Below are 19,592 nucleotides of genomic sequence, written 5' to 3'. Positions count from 1 at the left end.
GCTAATGTTTTTGCTTCATTAAATAATGAATTTAGTTAAACTCAAACTTCAAATGCTGTCTCTAGGCCAGCAGCACAAATGAAAGCTCAGTTCTTTTGTCCTTAGCGTATCCTATGCGCGCATAGCTCAGGTGTCATCCAGAGACTTGGGCAGCTTATGCACAGAAGTTGGGATGTCCACTCTTTGAGTTCCTCTTTTCTGATATTCTTCCCTCACTTTCCAGTGACTGTGGTTACCCTGAACTTTGTCCTATGGTTTTTCATGTCAAAAATATTTTTTCTATCAAATTATCCCCCTCTGTTACACTAAATTCAGCCTATCTTCAAGCAAACAGCCTTAAAAATGTGATCTAACCCCCTTCCATTCCTTTCTTCCAAGATTCAACTCTTTCACATAATATGCCTGCTTTTTGTTCATTCTTCAGTACCACTGGATCATTGGGGTGTGTGTGTGTTTGTGTTTTGTCCAGAGTTTATAATTATCTGTGGGAGGGCCATGCTCAGTAGGAATCCTCTTGGCCATATCAGAAATGTTATTACTAAAAAAAAAAATTGATTCATGAAAATATAAAAATTGTTTAGAAAAACACAAAACTTACTCTTAAACCCACGATCCCAGAAGAACCACTATCCACATAATGATAATATGCATTTTTCATCATATGTATTTGTGTGTATAAACAATATCTATATTTAAATTAAAATCCTAATGTGTATATAGTTTTGTAACCTGTTTTTTATTTAGTATTTTAGATGCTACAGGTTGGTTTGTACAACATCCATTTTTCACTGCCCATGTCTCTTTACTTCCTTTACTATGAAGGTTAAGAAATTAAAGATTTGGCCAAATGTGATGGCTCACACTTTTAATCACAGCACTTTGGGAGGCCAAGGTGGGCAGATCACTTGAGCCCAGAAGTTTGAGACCAGCCTGAGTAACACGGCAAAACTCTGTTTCCACCAAAAAAAAAAAAAAAAAAAAAAAAAATTAGCTTGGTGGCATGCACCTGTAGTCCCAGCTACTAGGAAGGCTAAGGTGGGAGGAGCGCTTAAGCCTGGGAGGTAGAGATTGTAATGAGCCAAGATTGCACTACTGCACACTCCAGTCTGGGTGACAGAGACTTTGTCTCAAAACAAAATAAAACAAAAAAAGAAAGATTCAATTTCCTCAAGCCACCTGAAACTAGGTGTGGTCATGTGACTCATTTCTGGTCAAAAGATGTGAGCACATTCTTCTAGAAGGGGGACTTTGTGGAAAATTTTAATTTTCTTCAATATTGGATTACTCACTTGATGCCTGGAGATGCATCACTCAAACACATTCCTGAGAGTAAAAGTAATAATAAAGAATTATTTGTATCTTCTTAAATATAGTTTGAAATTGTGGTTTTTAATGTCATATTACTCAATTTTTGAAGGTATCATGCTTTATTTAATCAATTAACTAGCAATGTATATGCTATTTCTCTCTGTTCTGCAATAAATATTATAGTACGCCTTGATTGTGCAACATAGAATAGATTCCTCGATGGACTGCCAACCATCATAAGGCTTTGATGTATACTGTCAGATTTACATTTTGGTAGGTTGTACAAACTTACACAACTACCAAAAGCAGTGTGTGACAGATTGTTTTCTACCTCTCACAAATGTAATTTTTTTTTTTAATCTTGATTTTAAAAAATGTTTCCACTTTTTTTCCTCTTGTTTATGTCAGAGGAGTTTAGCATCTTTCTCTTCCCACACCCTCAGATTCTAAAAGATATATCCCTGGAATGCTCTTCCGTCATATATATATACATGGGTTGCTCTTTTACCCTCTCTGGGTCTTTGCTTGTCACCGTCTAAGTAAGCTTACTGCCTGCTTCCCATCACTATATTTAAAATTACATTCCCCAACACTTCCCTCCCCTTCCTTCGTTTGCTTTTTGCCATCCAGTGATCTGTTATACTTTATATTGTAGTTGTTTGTTTATTACCTATGTCCTCCTCTAGAATTAAGGTCTATGAGAACAGGGTTTTGTTTTGTTTGTTTGCTTTCTTTTTGTTTTGTAGACTGCTGTATCTCAGGCACTTAGATGATCATATCACTTGAATAAATAAATGTTTCAAAACTGTTAATAATAATTTACTTTTATGCCCCTTCATTTTCTTAAAGAGGATCTCAAAAACAGTTTAAAAATAATTTTTTAAACTTACTTACACCATGATTTAGATTAGTGGTTCTCAAAGGGTGGTCCCCAGACCAGCAGCACAGGAATCCACTGGAAACTTATTAAAATGCAAATTCTCAAGGCCCACCCACAGGGTTTCTGATCCAATATGTCTGTGACGAGGCCCAAGAATTTCCATTCTAAAGTCTGTGTTTTAACAAATCATTCAGGCAATTTTTATGCACACTAAAGTTTATGTATCATTGATTCAGACTTACCACTGTGTGTCTGTTTTCCTATACTAACCTCCAACTGTATTTAGACATCCTTTCCTCATTCATCAATGCTAACTTTTAATTCATTTTATTACTGCACAAAGTGGCTTTCAGCATTCATTTATATCATTCAGGCATACCTATAATTCTCACTGTCTCAGATGTGGCAATACTATGGGTTCCCCAAGACATGTGGAAATTCAACATAGCCATAACCTGCAACTGTTTCATCCATCTAAAAAGTGCAGGCTTTCTACAGCTCTAGACAGTGATGACTCATTCTGTGCATAGTGCTATATTTCCAATTGTTAAGAAATTACTGGTAGAAATGGCTTTCATATTGCATTTTCTTCCCATGTGATAAATAAGTTACTTGGAAATGAGGGGATATATTCATGAGTTGAGCTTTCAACCCGTGCATGTGTATGCATGTGTGCACATGCACATACACGAACACATATTCCATTCTCAATATATTATATTAACACATTATAATTCTCTGAAATGAGGTCAGGAAGGAAGGAGCTTGAATGATAAATATTTGTAAAGATGGCATTTAAGCACATATTTCTTTGGGGCCCATTATTATGCTAAATTACTGTCTAGGTGAAATATTTACTCAACAGGATTGAACATGACTAGACAAGTCCCGATTACTGCTCATATGTTAGTTCTGAGGAATAAATGAAATAATGTAGGGATTGTGCTTTAAAAAATATAAAAGATAACATGCCAAATTATAATATTTTATATTATGTAAATTAATATTGTATTAAAATAAAGGTATGATGTTTTTGAAAACCATTTCTGTACTTATGTCTCTGCTTTTAGTGTAACAACTTAGATTTCAAAATAGTTCAGAAGTTTTGTGCATTTTTTGTATTTCTTTTTTTTGAGACAGAGCCTCACTCTGCTGCCCAGGCTGGAGTGCACTGTAAACTCCATCTCCTGGGTGCAAGCAACTCTCTTGCCTCAGCCTCCTGAGTGGCTGGGATTACAGGGATTACAGCATGCCCAGATAATTTTTTGTATTTTTAGTAGAGATGGGGTTTCATTGTGTTGGCTAGTCTGGTCTCAAACTCCTGGCCTCAAGTGATCCACCCACCTTGGCCTCCCACAGTGCTGGAGATTACAGGCATCCACCATGCCCAGCCAGAAGTATTTTTAATCTATGGCTCAAGAGTAAAAAAAATCCAGGTGTGCAATGGCAAATAGGTCTCCTGTGACAGTCCAAGTTGATGCATAGTACCTTCTGGAATGCATGCTGCACAATGATTCTGAGGCCAACTCTGGGTTCACTCAGAAAGAGTACAGTGATCCAGTAAATAATGCCCAATATTGAGCGAGAACAGGGAGGGGTGACATTTGTTTCATTCGAATTCCCTGATTGAGGTGTTTGTGTGTTAGTTCTTTGAATATGAGATAAAACGGGGTGATTATCCATAAAATCACTTTCATCCACCTGCAATCACAATTCATCATCACCTGCAATCACAATTCAACATCAAAAAATGGCAAATGTGGAAACAGTGCTGTTATAATTCACTATGTTAATGAAAGAACTTGTGTGTGATAGAAAAAGTCTTTATGAATTCAACATCAAGTTTCATACTATATACTTTAGATTCATCATCATTCATGAATAAGCATACAAAGATTTTAACTCTGTCAAACAACATTGTGGAGGGGCTCAGTGACAACCTTAAATAATGTTGATTTATGCATATTAAAATATTTTAATTATAAAAATAATACATGTGCATGATTTTAAAATCCAAATATACAAGGAAGTCTTGCTCCTATCCTAGACCCCAGTCCTATACTCCTCTGCCCAATGGCAACCACCATGAAGTTTATTCTGTATTTTTTCAAAGTCTATTCACATACAGATACATGTATATATGCATACAAAGATACATACACATACAGAGATAAGAGACAGAGGTTAAACAAACATACCCTTTTGTACACAAAGGGGAACATACTATATACATGGTTCAGCAACCTACTTTTTCACACTTCACAATATATCTTGAATATCGCTCCCTACCAGCACATTTGTATCCTCAGCTGCTTTATTTTCTCTCATTTTCCTGTTAACATTTTTTACATATATAACAACCCTTTTAAAAAGATTTCTGCTGATGCAGAAGCCAACACAGACATTAAGAAAGAGCTGGGTGAAAATGTCAAAGAGGCTTATACAGATGGCCACACTCATTTACATAAGGCAGTAAACAGATATGCAAATTCAACTCTAATATATGGTGCTTAAGTACAAAACAAGAAGAAACACAGGAACTGTCAGCATATATAACTTGTTTCTCCATTGCTTTGAATATTCAAATTATTCACAATTTTTAAAGCTTTCAATTTCAATCTGAACATGTAGATCATTTATAATAATTGAGTACTGTTAAAACAATATTTTTATAAAAGGTTTTGTATCAAGTTTAAACCCTTGTTTCCATCCACTGATTCTATATGAAGATCCATTTTCAAAGTTTCTCATGTACAACAAGGTGTGACATCTTGCTAAAGGCTTTCTAACACTCTTTATTCCAAGGTTCAACAAAACCTTAAATTTAGTTAACAAATTTCCCACATTAACTTCACTCATGAGATTTCTCTTCTGAATGAGTTTCCACATGTTTGGTTAGGGATGCATTTTGTTTGAAAGTTTTCCCACATTCATTACATTCATAGGGTTTTTCTCCAGTGTGGGATCGCTGATGTATAACAAGCTGTGATTTTGCATTAAAGGCTTTTTCACATTCGTTACATTCATAAGGTTTCTCCCCAGTATGAGTTCTCTGATGTACAATGAGGTGAGACTTTTGGCTAAAGGCTTTCCCACATTCATTACACTCATACGGTTTCTCTCCAGTATGAACTCTCTGATGTTGAGTAAGGCCTTCAATTTGTTTAAAGCCTTTCCCACATTGATTACATTCAAAGGGACTTTCACCTGTATGAGTTCTCATATGGTAAGTAAGAGATGAGCTATGTCCAAAGGCTTTTCCACACTCATTACATTTATAAGGTTTCTCCTTAGTATGAGTTCTTTGATGTATAATGAGGTGTGACTTCTTGCTGAAAGCTTTCCCACATTCATTACATTCAAAGGGTTTCTCACCTGTATGAATTCTCATGTGTTTAGTAAGGGATGAGCTGTACTTAAAGGCTTTTCCACATTCATTGCATTCATATGGTATTTCACCTGTATGTGTTCTCACATGTTCGGTAAGAGATGAGTTATACCTAAAAGACTTCCCACATTCCTTACATTCATATGGCTTCTCACCTGTGTGAGATCTCACATGTTGAATAAGGTTTGAGCTGTGTCTGAAGGTTTTCCCACATTCAGCACATTCATAGGGCTTTTCTCCAGTATGAATTCTTAGATGGTCAGTGAGTGCATGTTTATGACCATGGGCTTTGCCACACTGAATACATTCATATGGTTTTTCTCCGGTGTGAGTTCTCTGATGTACAACAAGGTGTGACTTTTGGCTAAAGGCTATCCCACATTCATTACATTCATATGGTTTCTCCCCAGTATGAACTCTCTGATGGTCAATGAGTCCTTGTTTATGGCTGAGAACCTTTCCACATTGATTACATTCATAGGGTTTCACACAAGCTTGAGGTTTTTCATGCTTAGTAGATGAGCTAAGGCTGGGTGATTTCTCATGTTTCTCTCCAGTTTGAATTTTGTCCTGTTTAATATGGGATGAACTATGACAGCATAATTTGTCATGTTTTTTGCCAGTTTTGTTACATTTATCAGATGAGCTATGGTTGGATAATTTCTCATGTTTCTTTCCAGTTTGCTTTTTGCCTTTCCTTGTATCAGATAAGCTATGGTTGAATGACTTCTTGTGTTCTTTAGCTGCATCAGATTTCCTTTTTACACAGTTTCTTGAGTGATCAGGTAAATCTAAATTCTGTTTCAAAATTTTTCCACGTGACTCAAATTTAAGAAGCCTTTTCTTTGAAGGAACATGTTTTGTATGCAAATTATTTTTTTTCCCCAGTGAACCACAGTCACTGCCATTCTTCTTAGCTTGAGTTTTCTTCTTGACTGCAACTTCCCTGAGGAGTTTGTTTTGAGATTTCTGGATATTTTCAAGCTGGTCATCATCTTTCTGGACTTCTAAAATGGAATTAAGTGAGATATTCTTGTGAATCTTTGTACTCTTATATTTTGGAATAAAACTGGTAAAGAAATGACCTGTTGTAGGGTTAAATTTTTATTCAAGCCTGGTATACCAATGTGAATGAAACAACTAGGGTGAATGGACTTGAGGGGGAAAATGTTGTAGTAAAAAGAGGTGGGAAAAGTGACAATAGTGATTTTTTTAAAGTTTTTGCTGCTTAAAAATATGAGTGAGCAACCTGGGATAGAAGACGAAATACACACAGGGAGAAGTGAACAGGGAATAGATGGAGTTAAAAGAGCTTATGATTGTAGCTGATACTTTTTGAGGTTTCTTATAAGCCCAAGCTGCCCAGTTCTGATAACTCCCAAGCTGGCCATAATATATTGCTCCTGCAGCCTATACTATATTACCCCAATTCTCCATGGGCACAGTTGGAGACAAATCTGACTCAAACCAAGATGTCCAACAAGATTCTTTCTTCTAACAAATTTGACTCCAGTTAGTCTCCACTTGGTACTTAAATTTAGAAATTATATAAAGCAGGTACTAGTAAGCCATATTTTCTCTACGTAAACAGAAAGCTCGTCAAGTCAAAGTATGAACCATCCACACGCCGAGAAGCAGAGACATAAGAACTGCATCTTTAAAGAGATCATTTGCACAATTTCAATTCCCAGTGGCTTCCTAGTTCCTTCCTAGTTCCTATTTCTAGTCCCTGGTGAGGACTGGCTGAACTATCTTGCCCTTAGCTTGTAAGGGATATACCCAGGTCCTTATCACAAATTCCTGTATTTACTGAAGCTAGCTAACATAAACTTTTGTTATTATATCCAAAAGAGCGAGAAAAGAAAAATAAAGTGAGTCCACCAAGAAGTACTGATGAGCTGATAAGTGGCTGAGAGAATAAATAGGAAAGGTTATCCACTTTATACTACTCATGGTGAATTTTTCTTGTAGTGCTTAGATCTTTTCCTGCTGACATATCTTTTCCTTTCTATTGCTACCGTTGAAATGACCCCTAAAATGATATTCTTGTACTTTAAAAATCCCTAGTTTCTTAAATTACCTGATGCTTTCATCAAATGATAAAATTCATAGTAATTAGCTTAGCAAACAAACTTTACTCAATCTGATTTGTAGTGTACATCCAACCTTGTTTTGTTTTCCAATAGTTTGCTATGGAATATATATTTGTTCTTTTCAGGTCATTCTAATTGTCAGTTATAAATTTTAAGTTTATTCCCAGCTCTAAGTGGTTGCTCATATTCTTTCTGCCATACATTATACACTTACACATTTTGAGATGTCTTCTTAATCCCTGCTTCCCTTCTCTGAGACCATTACCCACACTGAAAGCTGTGGGCCACTATGTTTGTATTACATAATCCAAATTCTGGCTAAAAACAATTGATTGGACCGTGGTAAACACCAGGTAGTCCAATAATATTCTTTTGCCTAAGAACCTGAAATTGAAATTTATAGACTTCTGTTAGTTAGCTATGGATACTACATGTATAAAAACCTATAATCTTAAGAGCTGGGGCCACCATTTAGGGGTGTCATTTTTCAGCTACATGCTATAGCATGGAATAGCAGAAAAAGCTTCAGAGTGAGAATTAAACAGTCTTAGAGAGAAGCAGATATAAAAATCCCCATGACTTCAGAGAGAAAGAAGCAGGAAGTGAATAGCCACCTTGATGGTAAAGAAACATTACACTGAGAAAGTGAAAACTGGACTCAAACCGAAAAGAGTTATGGTATCTGAATGGATAGAAAGGAAATATTATTACTTTTATAAAGGACATTAGAGAGATTAATTCCCATGTTGCAGAAGATCAGTTTTTGAAAAATAAAATATATATCTGTCTATATATATAGACAGATATATATCTATATATATAGACAGATATATATCTATATATATAGACAGATATATATCTATATATATAGACAGATAAATATCTATATATATACAGGCAGATATATATCTATATATATATTAGGGAGTCTAGAGAAGTGCAGTTGCTGGCTGCTTTTTCATTTAGGAAATTTTAAGTGATGCAGAGAGTATAACAAACTTTTAGGTACCATGACAAGGCCGTGTCTTTCAATGCCCAAGGATGATGGAAAACATTGAGGAAAAATTTCCTTCTGGAAAGAAAGGAATCAAAACTGAAAACTTTCCCCTTGACATGTAATATTATAAGAACCTTTACAATGATGAATTTGGCTGGTCCCAACTGATATCTGCCGGCAGGAAAAGACATAAGATACTACAAGAAAATATCACCATGAAGGAAAGGAGGAGAATTTGAACAAGTAAATTGGTATAGTAATATGGCAATACCAGAGAAGAGTTGGGTCTGGAAGAGCAATTGACTATGGCTGGAAGTTTTTCCTGAATTTGAGACAGTAACTAAAACATAAATGCTAAGCTAAAACAACTGTAACTTCAGAAACAAATATGGAGCTCACTTGGCCCAGCAAATTATTGGAGAGAATAGAACAGTCCTTCTTTGAAGAGCCTCCTAAGTAGTATATAAGAACCTGAACCAGCCGGGCGCAGTGGCTTAAGCCTGTAATCCCAGCACTTTGGGAGGCCAAGGCGGGTGGATCACGAGGTCAGGAATCGAGACCATCCTAGCTAACACGGTGAAACCCCGTCTCTACCAAAAACACAAAAAAAATTAGCTGGGCGTGGTGGTGGGCACCTGTAGTCCCAGCTACTTGGGAGGCTGAGGCAGAAGAATGGTGTGAACTCGGGAGGAGGAGCTTGCAGTGAGCCGAGATTGAGCCACTGCACTCCATCCTGGGATACAGAGCCAGACTCCGTCTAAAAAAAAAAAGAGAACCTGAACCAAGAAGAGAGTCATTGTAGCAATGATAAAGATGTATTAAATGACTCAGGATTGTTTTTTAGCTGTAATTTAAAATGTCAACAAGAAAAGTAAGGATAGCCAAAACTGGAGCCATTAATGGATGAATCAGAAACTCCATTGAGTCTCTTCATTTGTCATTTGAAAGACTGGTTCCTCTGGTCTCAGGGAATTCATACAGTCTTGGACAACTTGGGGTCAAAAGAAACTTAAAAGACATAGCAGATATTCTGCTATTAATAATTTGGGGACTATGGTAACATAAATAATAACTGAATATTTTAATGTTTGGTGGTAACATCTAAGATCAATTAAAGCTGGGCATGGTGGCTCACACCTGTAATCCCAACACTGGGAAGCTGAGGAGGGAGAACTGCTTGAGACCAGCAGTTCAAGACCAGCCTGGGCAACACAGCAAGACCCTGTCTCTATGAAAAAAAAGAGAAAAAATTAGGGAAAAAAATGGATTTAGCAAATTTACCTAAGAATTGGAAAAATTAAGTATGAGATACTATGAACCTGATTTGTGTGATGACACTGAAAATTGAGAAAAAGAACCAGAAACTGAAGACAGGATAGTAACTCTATGGGAGACAGTCCTATAATCAGAGCACACCCTGATAAAAACAGGGAAGATGAAAAGAACCTCTAATTTAGAGAGAAAGACAAAGCTTTCCATTTCTGATATCCTAAGAATAAGCTGTTGTGTAAGTAGGTCAAATATGAGTATAAGACAAAGGAATTGGAGATGCCCATTTGGAAGTCACGAGTGTAGAATAAATAGCTTTATTTGCACAATGAATAATCAATACAATTTTAAAGAAGAACAGATGGTAGAAGACAAAACCTTAGGGACACCTCAGCAAAATGAGAAGGAAGAGAAGCTAGTAAGTAAATGATAAAGAAGCACTTAGAAGATAAGATCTGATTCAAGTTGTACAATTCAAACTGGGTAAGTGAGAACTTCAAGCTAACAAAAATGATTAAAGTATGCACTGAAAAGTAAGCAGTGGTGATCTTAAAGTCAGAAATTTAGATAGAGGCATGAATTCTGTGGGATTTGACTGCAGGAGTTAAGGAGAAAATGGAAATGATGATGTGCTATAGATCATGGGTCTAGAGAATTTCCTAGTGAAAGGAGAGAAACGGAAATAACTCAGGGCAGGAGCATCATGCCAAGAGATTTGGAAAGAGGACAGATCTAAGAATGTCCAAATACATAGGAGAAAATTTGATACCGTAGGGTCTCGGAGTATGGGTGGAGAAAAGGAGAAAAGCTGAGGATATTAGGAAAAGGGAGGATGCTTTTTTGAAAACGCACTGATTTATATAAGGTAAGCAGGAGTGAGATCGAGAATAGCTAAGAGGGTCACTGCTCCTTCTGAAGACCGAGCAATTGAGCACAGGAATAAGGATATGTGGCTCTATGGAAGGGTCAGTTAGGCATCTGAGGGGCTGGTACCAAGTTTCAGAGTCTTGATTTTCACCTTTTATCCTACCACAACCTGAGTGGTGTGACAGATAGTATTATTGCTTCCTGTGGCAAGATTATACCTCCCAGCCCCTTCCAAATGCATAGCCTTTTGAATTATAGCACACTTCCCAGTGGAAGGATTATACGTTCCTACCATGTTGAACTCAGGAGTGGCCAGATGGCCTGCTTTGACCAATAAAATATGAGCTGAAAGGGATATCTACAACTTCCAAGCAGTGACTAAGAGTTACCATGTGGTTCCACTCACCCTGTTTTTTTTTGCCTCTGCCGTGAGACCAGAATTTGCTAAATGGGGAATGCTCTTTCAGCATAGGTCCCCAAATAAAGATAATATGGAATAGGGCTGTGGCTTGAGCAAGCAATCAATTTTTCTTATTGTAAGTAACTAAGATTTCAGGGGGCTCATTCCTTCATGGAGCAAAACTGAGTGGAAATTGACTGATACAGGTGATATAACCAAACTCCCATAGTTAACACTAGCTCACTACTATAGCGAACCTCACAAAGAACCTCTCATGTGAACAAGTTCATAAAAGGAAGAGATATTAGAATCTCTCAGGTTACAGAATCTTTGTAGTTTGAAATATTCTTTCCTCAGGAAATCCTGATTTTTTCTACTGCTATTTTCTAGTTAAGAAAGAAAGGTCTAGGATCTTTAAGAAGAATTTCAGAATAAATTATTTGCTGAAAAATTTCAAAGTTACAACTTACTTCCATCAGTTTCTTTTTGCTTGGATCTTGCTATTTTACTTGGACAACCTTGACTGGGTCTTTTCCCCTTCCCCAACCATGGTGCTTCTCCTTTTTCCAACTTGGAGATCATGTCTGGTTTGGGAGCTTGACACCCTGCTCATGAGAAATAGCAGAAACTGAGTGTTAGAACAACCATCCCAGAAATGAAGCCCCAGCATTTGTACTTCAGGGCCTAAAGAATACATGGCTTCTGGAGTTTCACAGTATGAATGCCAGGTCAGCTAAATAGACCTTCCATTTTGGAGGCAGGGGCACAAATATCCTGCCTAGTACCCAAAAAAGAAGAAAGCCCTTTGACCCACAAAAATGAAGGCCAAACTTATCAAGGACTCCAGAGAGAAGGTATCACAGTGGACACATTTTGAATTACAAAGGAATTGTTCTTACCCATTGAGGCTTGGTTGCTGTAGTTCTCCAGCATCACATCATTATACAGGTTCCTCGGAGCAGGATCCAGTTGCTTCCATTCCTTCTGGGTAAAGGCCATAGTCACATGTTTGAATGTTACTGATACCTGTGATAGCATATTCCTGTTCATGCTAATGTTATCCACATTTGGTGAGCGATTTGGACAAGATAATAATTTGTTCTTACCTTGACTACTCACTGTTGATCATGATATTATAAAGGATACCTATTCTCTACTCAATTTTTCATTATTTTGAGAAACAAAAACCATATTAAGAAATGTCCCTACTGAGCTAGGCACAGTGGCTCATGCCTATAATCCCAGCACTTTTGGAGGCTAAAGCAGGAGGATTGCTTGAGCTCAGGAGTTTGAGACCAGCCTGGGCAACATGGCAAAACTCCATCTCTACAAGAAAATACAAAACTTAGCTGGGCATGGTGGTGCATGCCTGTAGTCCCAGCTACTCAGGAGGCTGAAGCAGGAGGATCACCTGAGCCCAGGAGGTCAAGGCTACAGGGAGCTGAGATCACACCACTGCACTCCAGCCTGGCTGAGAGAGTGAGACCCTGTCTCGACAAACAGAAATGTCCCTATTGTGGATTTCTTTATTCAAGAGGATAGAATCACGTGCATATCGGAGAGAAAGACAAATAGCCAAAAAAAAAAAAAAAAAAAAAAAAAGAAAAAAGAAAAAAGGAACAGAATCAATCTTTGTCTCCTCTTCTATAACAGGGGATGCTACAAGGCTATTGAGCAGTATTTATAGTTCTGAGGTAGAAGAATTGAGACCCTTGATTTTTATAACCAGTCAAAGAAATCATTTATGGGCCAGGTGCAGTGGCTCATGCCTGTAATCCCAGCAATTTGGGAGGCCAAGGCAGGTGGATCATGTGAGGTCAGGAGTTTGAGACCAGCCTGGCCAACATGGTCTCTATTAAAAATATAAAAATGAGCCAGGCATGGTGGCAGGCACCTGTAATTCCGGCTACTTGGGAGGCAGAGGGAGGAGAACTGCTTGAACCCAGGAGGTGGAGGTTACAGTGAGCCAAGATCAAGCCATTGCTCTCCAGCCTGGGCAACAGAGACTCCATCTCAAAAAAAAAAAAAAAAAAAGTCATTTATGTTTGGCAGCAAAAGTAAGATATTTTAGGCATGTAAGAATGCAGAAAGTACACTACCAATGTTCTTTAGAAATAAAGGAGAAAGTTGGGGAGAAATAGAGGAAGGGGGAAGGGGAGGAGAAAGAGGAAAAGAAGCAGAAAAAGAGAATGAATGATTTTTAAAAGAAGTAAAAATGGATCAGAATAAAGATTTCAAAATTGGGAAAGACTTAATATGCAAGACAGAGCTATGAAAAATACAACCAGTAAAATGTCTAGTTAAATCTAAGTAACTTGATAATGTGCTTGTACAACTGTTATGAAAGTATCCTTAAAATCAAGAGGTATGATATTAAAAAATAAGCAGAACCCTAACTAGGGGGGTGGGAGTAGGGAAGAAATTAGACTATGTTGAAGTCCTCTTATTAGGCAGGTGGGGGAGGATGGCACAGCTATTAGAGAATTTTGATACTAATAAATATACATTCAAACATGTTTGTCTAACATTTAAAGATAATCCCTTATCCTTACAGGCAACCAAATTTTTTTTCCTTCTTTTTTTTGCAGTGGGGTGGGGGAGCAGATAAAGTCTCACTCTATTGCCCAGGCTGAAGTGCAATAGCGTAATCATAGCTCACCGACACCTTGAATTCCTGGACTCAAGCAATTCTCCTACCACAGCCTCCCAAGTGGCTGGGACTACAGGCATGCACCACCCATGCCTGACTGATTTTTAAATTTTTTTGTAGAGACAGGTTCTCGCTATGTTGCCCAGGCTGGGCTCAAACTCCTGGGCTCAAGCAATCCTTCCACCTCAGCTTCCCAAAGTGCTGAGATTACAGATGTCAGCCACTGTGCCTGGCCAGACCACCATTCAATTACCTGCAAAAGTCATCAAATTAGCCCCACAGACCTCTAGTCACTGACTACCAATAATTTCCCATCATTGATTGTCACTGGCCTTCCAATCACTGAGCTGATACAGACAGCCTTGCCTAATTACTGGGCCTATAGTTCCAAAATGACTGGGTAAAGCAAACCTCCCAATCAGTAGCAGCAGCAGATCTCCCCAGCCACTTGCCCCCACAGACACTCCAATCACATATTCTCACAGGTTCCTCAACCAATGATACCCACAGGACACTGGTAATCTATCTCCCATTACCCCAAATCCCTCATCTTATCAATCCCCAATCACTAAACAGAATTCTCAAGCAGTGGCCTTTATAGAAACTCTAATTACTGCCAGCAAATTCCACTCCTCCCTCAACCTCTTTAGCCACTCCCTTCATTTGCATGCTTTACCTGAAATCTACCTGTCTCCTGAGGATCCTGCTTCCTTACAGGAGCCTCAGAGGAGTGGAGGCTGTCTTTCCTGCACCACCCCTCTCCCTGCCATGACCCATGTACCTCAGGGTCTAAAGATGAGGTAAATGATTACTTTCAACAATTTCTCATTCTTCCTTCAAAATTCATAGCTTATTTATAGTATCACCAGGTTTTCAGCCATTAACCCTTCTGGGTCCGGTGATTTGCTAGGAGGACTCACATGACTCAGTATATAATTGTACTCATAGCTATTATTTATTGTAGCAAAAGTGTACAAAGTCAGTTAATCAGCATGAGGTAAAGTCCAGAGGACACCAGGCACCAGCATCCATGAGTCCTCTCCCAGTGAAGTCATATAAACCATGCTTAATTCCTCTGGAAATGAGTTATAATAACATGTATGAAATGTTGTCTATTAGGGAAGCTCATTAGAGACCAGTACTGCCTAAGGGTTTCACTGGGGGCTGGTCAGGTAGGCACTCTCTGCCTGCATGTACAAAAATTCCAGACTCCCAGAAGAAAGTAGGTGTTCAGCATAAACCACACTGTGTATTCTTTAAGCACTCGGAACTACTCTTAATCATTTCCGGGAATGGTGGGATCCTTCCTGAAATCTAATTTCCCAGATGCCAGCAAAAAGCAGACCTTGCAGCAGGCCTGTCTAAGGATAGCAGTTTTTCACTTCTATGTTAACTCTGTTCTGCAGTCATCCCACCCCATTCACTGAAAACTTTAGCACCAGCTACATTCCTGCCATAATGCTGCACTACCTCCGTATCAACGTGGAAGAGCCATTCAACACCCTTGCCTCTCTTTTTCATGAGGTCAGCAACCTCTTCTTCCACTCAAATTCAGCCACCTATTCATCAATCATCTGCACTTACACCTTGCCATCACTATACCACCTGCAAAAATCTCTAAGACATTCCACCCTCTGACCATCATTTCCTATCCTGCTACTTTTTCTAGTACTTTCACTCCAATAATTCTCCAAACTCATTGAGCCCTCTGATCCTAACCACTTTTTCACAATCTTCCACCTTTACCTAGCCTTTCTTTCTTGTTCAGATTCCTTGTTCTAGCACCATACACAATCAATTGAAAACTATAAAGTTTTAACTTCCTTGCTCCTCTTCTTCTCCACTGTACTCACCTGTCAAAGCCTCAACCTTGGTTAAATCCAACTCTCCTCTTAATCTCTGCCTGAAACCTTGCAACTGAACATTGCAAGAGAAAAATCAAACTGCTGAGTGTACTAACTTCAAATTTATAACACATTTGCCAAATGGACACCTAATCCTGTCAGTAGTCCTACTACCTAACCCTAGAAAATACACCTTTCCTTTTTCCTAGATGATTATTTTGAACATTCTCCTTTTTAACTCTGAAAACTCCAACATCTACTCCTTTCCCACTCTTGGCTGATGAATTTGCTTTATGCTTTCAAGAGAAAATAAATCCAAATGGACAAGAATTACCCTGTCTTGTTACCACCAATTCCACCAACCTGTTTCCAAACTCATATACAATACACCTTCTCTTCTGTTAAAATGGAAAGTCTTCCTTCTCTCACCTAAGGCCAGTTTCTCCATTTGTGCTCTCAATCCCATCCCCAACTGCCTTCCCAAAGACTTCACTCCTGCAAGTACCTCTTTCTCTTTTGTAACATCTGTGTCTCCCTTTTATTTGGATCATTCCCATTGACACAGAGTTGTCTTAATATCATTCATCTAAAGAAAACCCCCTCTTGATTTCATATCCTATACAACGTCCATTTCTCTGCTTCCTTTACCAGCAGAACTCCTCAGAACTGTTGCCTATACTTGCTGTTTCCACTTCATTACCTCTCATTCTTTCAACTCACTCTAACAGGATATTATCCCCTTAACTCCAATAAAAGAGTTCTAATCAATCAAAATAACCATTGAGCTACATACTGACAAAATCAAATGATCTCTAGTCCTGCTTTTAGGACTCAAAAGCATATATGACAATTGATTACTTCTATTGTCTTGAAAGGCTTTCTTCTCTATGCTACTTTGACACCCACTTGCGCAGTTTTCCTCTTACTTCAATGGGCACCCCTTATTCTCTCTGTTGTTTTTGGTCTGCTACCAGACTTTTAAATGTCAGAGTGTCCCAGCCCTCTGTCCCTGGCTCTCTTCTCTTCCCTATCTGTCTTCTCTTCCTAGGTGACCCGAGCCAATCTTAAGGCTTTAAATACCATCTTTATTGTGATGCATTTCAAAAATGGTTCCCTAGCTCACCCCTTTCCTAAGTTCCAGATTCATATATATAGTGGCTACCCAATATCTCTAGGTAGATGTGCAATGAGCATTTTGACACGGCCAAAATAGAGCCACTGACATCACCCCAGATCCCATTTCCATCCACCAAATCTAGTCTTTTCCACCATAACCCTTTCCATTCAGAAAATAGAATCACCATCCATCCGGTTCTTCAGGTTAAAAGTCTAGATGTAAATCTCGATTCTTCTCTTCCCTCATACTCCATATATCAATACATTAGTAAGTTCTATTGCTTATCTCCAGATGTATTCTGAATTTGATTTCATTTTGCTGCTATAACTCTATTCTAAATCACCATAATCTCTTGTCTTTGACTATTGCAAAAAGTTCCTAACTGACCTCCCTATATCTACCTACTCTTGCCCCTCTGCAGTCCATCTTCCATGAGGTAGCCATGGTGATCTTTTCAAGGTGTCAATCAGAACAGATCATTCCCCTGCTTAAACTCAATGGCTTCTCACTGCATCTAGAATAAAATCCAAATCCTTACACTAGCCAATAAAATCCTACATTATCTGATACCTTCCTACCACTATGATTCACAGCTTTCTACTTTCTCTCTGACTGTGCTCCAACAGCACTAATCTTCCTTCTCTTTTTTAAGCACACCAAGTTTACTCCTACCTCAGGTCCTTTGCAGTTGATGTTTTTTTCTTCCTGAAACACTCTTTCTTCAGATCTCCGCATGGCTGCCTCCTTGTGATGATTTATGCCTCAACCCAACTGTCATTCGCTAAGGAAAGCTTTCCATGACTAACCTGGCTAAAGTCATGCACTCCCTACCCTCAATCACTCTGTACCACATCATCCTCTTTTACTTACTTCAGCACTTATTAGTGTCTGGAATACTTTTATTTGTTTATATTTTATGATATCTTTCATATTTCTAGAATGTAAGTCATTGAGGGAGGGATTCTGGTTTTGTTTCCTGGTGTGTCTCCAGCATTTAAAACATTCCCTGGTTTTGAGGACAAAGCAGGGACTGCAAAACAACAACAAACAAATAAAATAAAAAATACCCCCTGGCATAAAATAAATGCTCATCTTACAGACTGTTCCTACTGTTCCTGCAAGTTTTCAATCACTGACACCCAAATACTCCCCAATCACTAACCTTCACAAACTTCTCCCAATTATGGATCTCTGCAAGTTCCCAACTATCACTCTCCACAGAACAATCATTAACCTCCACAGACCTCCAATCACTGACCACCAAAGAACCCTCAATCATTAAATGCAGCAGTCCCCTCAAACTCCTGACCCCCTTAGACTTCTAGTCACAGAATCATAGAGGATCTTCAAACATTAATTCCTACTAATCACCTCATTACTCAAAGCACAGTTATTACTGCTAGACACCACCTAATTATTGACCTGCATACATCCCCAATTACCTTTTCTCCCCAGATGACATACGAATCATCTACCATCCCCAGAGACACCTCAACATTGACTCCCCAAACTCCAACAGTCATATTCCCCCCTCACTGGCCCCCCGATTCCTCCATTACCCACTGACCCTCAAAGATACTGCTAATCAAACTTCCACAGACATCACCGTCACTGACTCCCAAGCCCCAATCTCTGATGCTCCCAGATGCTCCCAATCACTGAATTTCCCAAATCCTAACACTGACTCTCTTTGATAACCCAGGCTCTAACCACCACAGGCACCCATAATCGCTGGCTCCCATAGACATCCCAAACCGCCAACCCCCACGGTCCTTCCCTATCTCTGACACATCACAAAGCCTCCATTTCTGATCTCCTTCCAAACTCTGACACTCAGTGACTGCCACAGACGCCTCCCCATCATTGTCTCTGCAGATCCCTCCTAATACTGATATCCTGAAGCCAAATCATTAACCCCACAGATAACTCAGAACACCGACCTCCCAAAAGACCATCTAGCATCGATTCCACCAATTCCCAAATCACCTATCGTCACAGACTACTCCAATCACTGCCCCGCAAGTACACCATCCCTGACCGCCAAAACACCCTGTCTCATCACAGCTCTCACCGCGGCGCTGGCCTCGGGCTCGGACACAGCCATCTCCAGTGGTCGCCCGGCCTCTTTGGTCGTTCCCGCACTTCTCCTCCGGTCCACGGTCTCTGGCTTTGTCAGAATCTGGTCGCCGCTGGAGACCGACATGGCGGCTACCCGGAGGGCGGCCTTAGCGGGTCCGGCAGCTGCGATGGCGGCGCCCTTCGGTAATAGAGCATGGGCGCGGCCATCTTGGCAAAGACCCAGCCGTACAGCGGAAGTGCGGGGACTTCTGGGACAATTAGATCGGGAGGTGGAAGCTGGCGAGGGCGTTACTTGCAGGATGCAGGAGTGATGCGATCAGAGCCAGCCGGAACCCAGTTCCGTTACGCACTACAGGACTGACCTGGGCCTGACAACCCACTGCCGGCGTTCGGATCGCATCACTGCCGGAAGATATTTTACAGAATTTGGAATTGCTTTTCCGAATACATGTCAGTGCGGCCAGCGGCTAGAAGTCCGGGAATCACAATGCTTAGTGCGGACTTTAGAAAGGTGGGATGCGAGAAATTGGAAGCAGAACGGAGAAAAGCCTGGTCGAACAAATAACATTATTTTATAGGGAGAGGACGTTAATCTTTGAGATATACGATAAATCTTTTTATATATAGTATAAGAACAATAAGAAAAACTGAAACAGAAAGTTAAGTAAACACACCACTCCTCCGTGAGAGCCCAGGTTTG

The 19,592-nt window shown here is 39.3% G+C and overlaps 1 protein-coding gene across 5 annotated transcripts; it reads right to left on the bottom strand.

Moving 5' to 3' along the window:
- Positions 1–717: 717 nt before the first annotated feature.
- On the bottom strand, positions 718–19,236 carry ZFP37 (ZFP37 zinc finger protein). Of its 5 annotated transcripts, none has more exons than XM_016961444.4 (4): positions 18,885–19,236; positions 12,102–12,183; positions 11,673–11,807; positions 718–6,583 (listed from the first exon to the last, which is right to left on the bottom strand). In XM_016961444.4, the coding sequence occupies exons 1-4, from the start codon at positions 19,014–19,016 to the stop codon at positions 5,040–5,042; spliced, it is 1,893 nt and encodes a 630-aa protein (XP_016816933.1). In that variant the 5' UTR covers positions 19,017–19,236; the 3' UTR covers positions 718–5,039. The 5 variants fall into 5 exon arrangements, with proteins under 5 accessions (XP_016816933.1, XP_016816932.1, XP_016816931.1 ...); XM_016961443.4 differs by having other exon boundaries at positions 12,102–12,186; positions 18,885–19,118; XM_016961442.4 differs by having other exon boundaries at positions 12,102–12,228; positions 18,885–19,108.
- Positions 19,237–19,592: the final 356 nt, after the last annotated feature.

The sequence above is a fragment of the Pan troglodytes genome, chromosome 11 (genome assembly GCF_028858775.2).
Source record: "Pan troglodytes isolate AG18354 chromosome 11, NHGRI_mPanTro3-v2.0_pri, whole genome shotgun sequence".
Taxonomy (NCBI): domain Eukaryota; kingdom Metazoa; phylum Chordata; class Mammalia; order Primates; family Hominidae; genus Pan; species Pan troglodytes.
This window is presented reverse-complemented; position numbering and strand designations above follow the sequence as displayed.

Bases quoted from the DNA above. Each gene is read 5' to 3' on its own strand.
- ZFP37 (XM_016961442.4), bottom strand. From the start codon at position 19,016: ATGTCGGTCTCCAGCGGCGACCAGATTCTGACAAAGCCAGAGACCGTG. The intron at 12,229-18,884 runs GTGAGAGCTGTG...ATGCTATCACAG, and splicing joins AGCCCGAGGCCAGCGCCGCG to GTATCAGTAACATTCAAACA. The intron at 6,584-11,672 runs GTAAGTTGTAAC...ATTCCATTTTAG, and splicing joins GCAAAAAGAAACTGATGGAA to AAGTCCAGAAAGATGATGAC.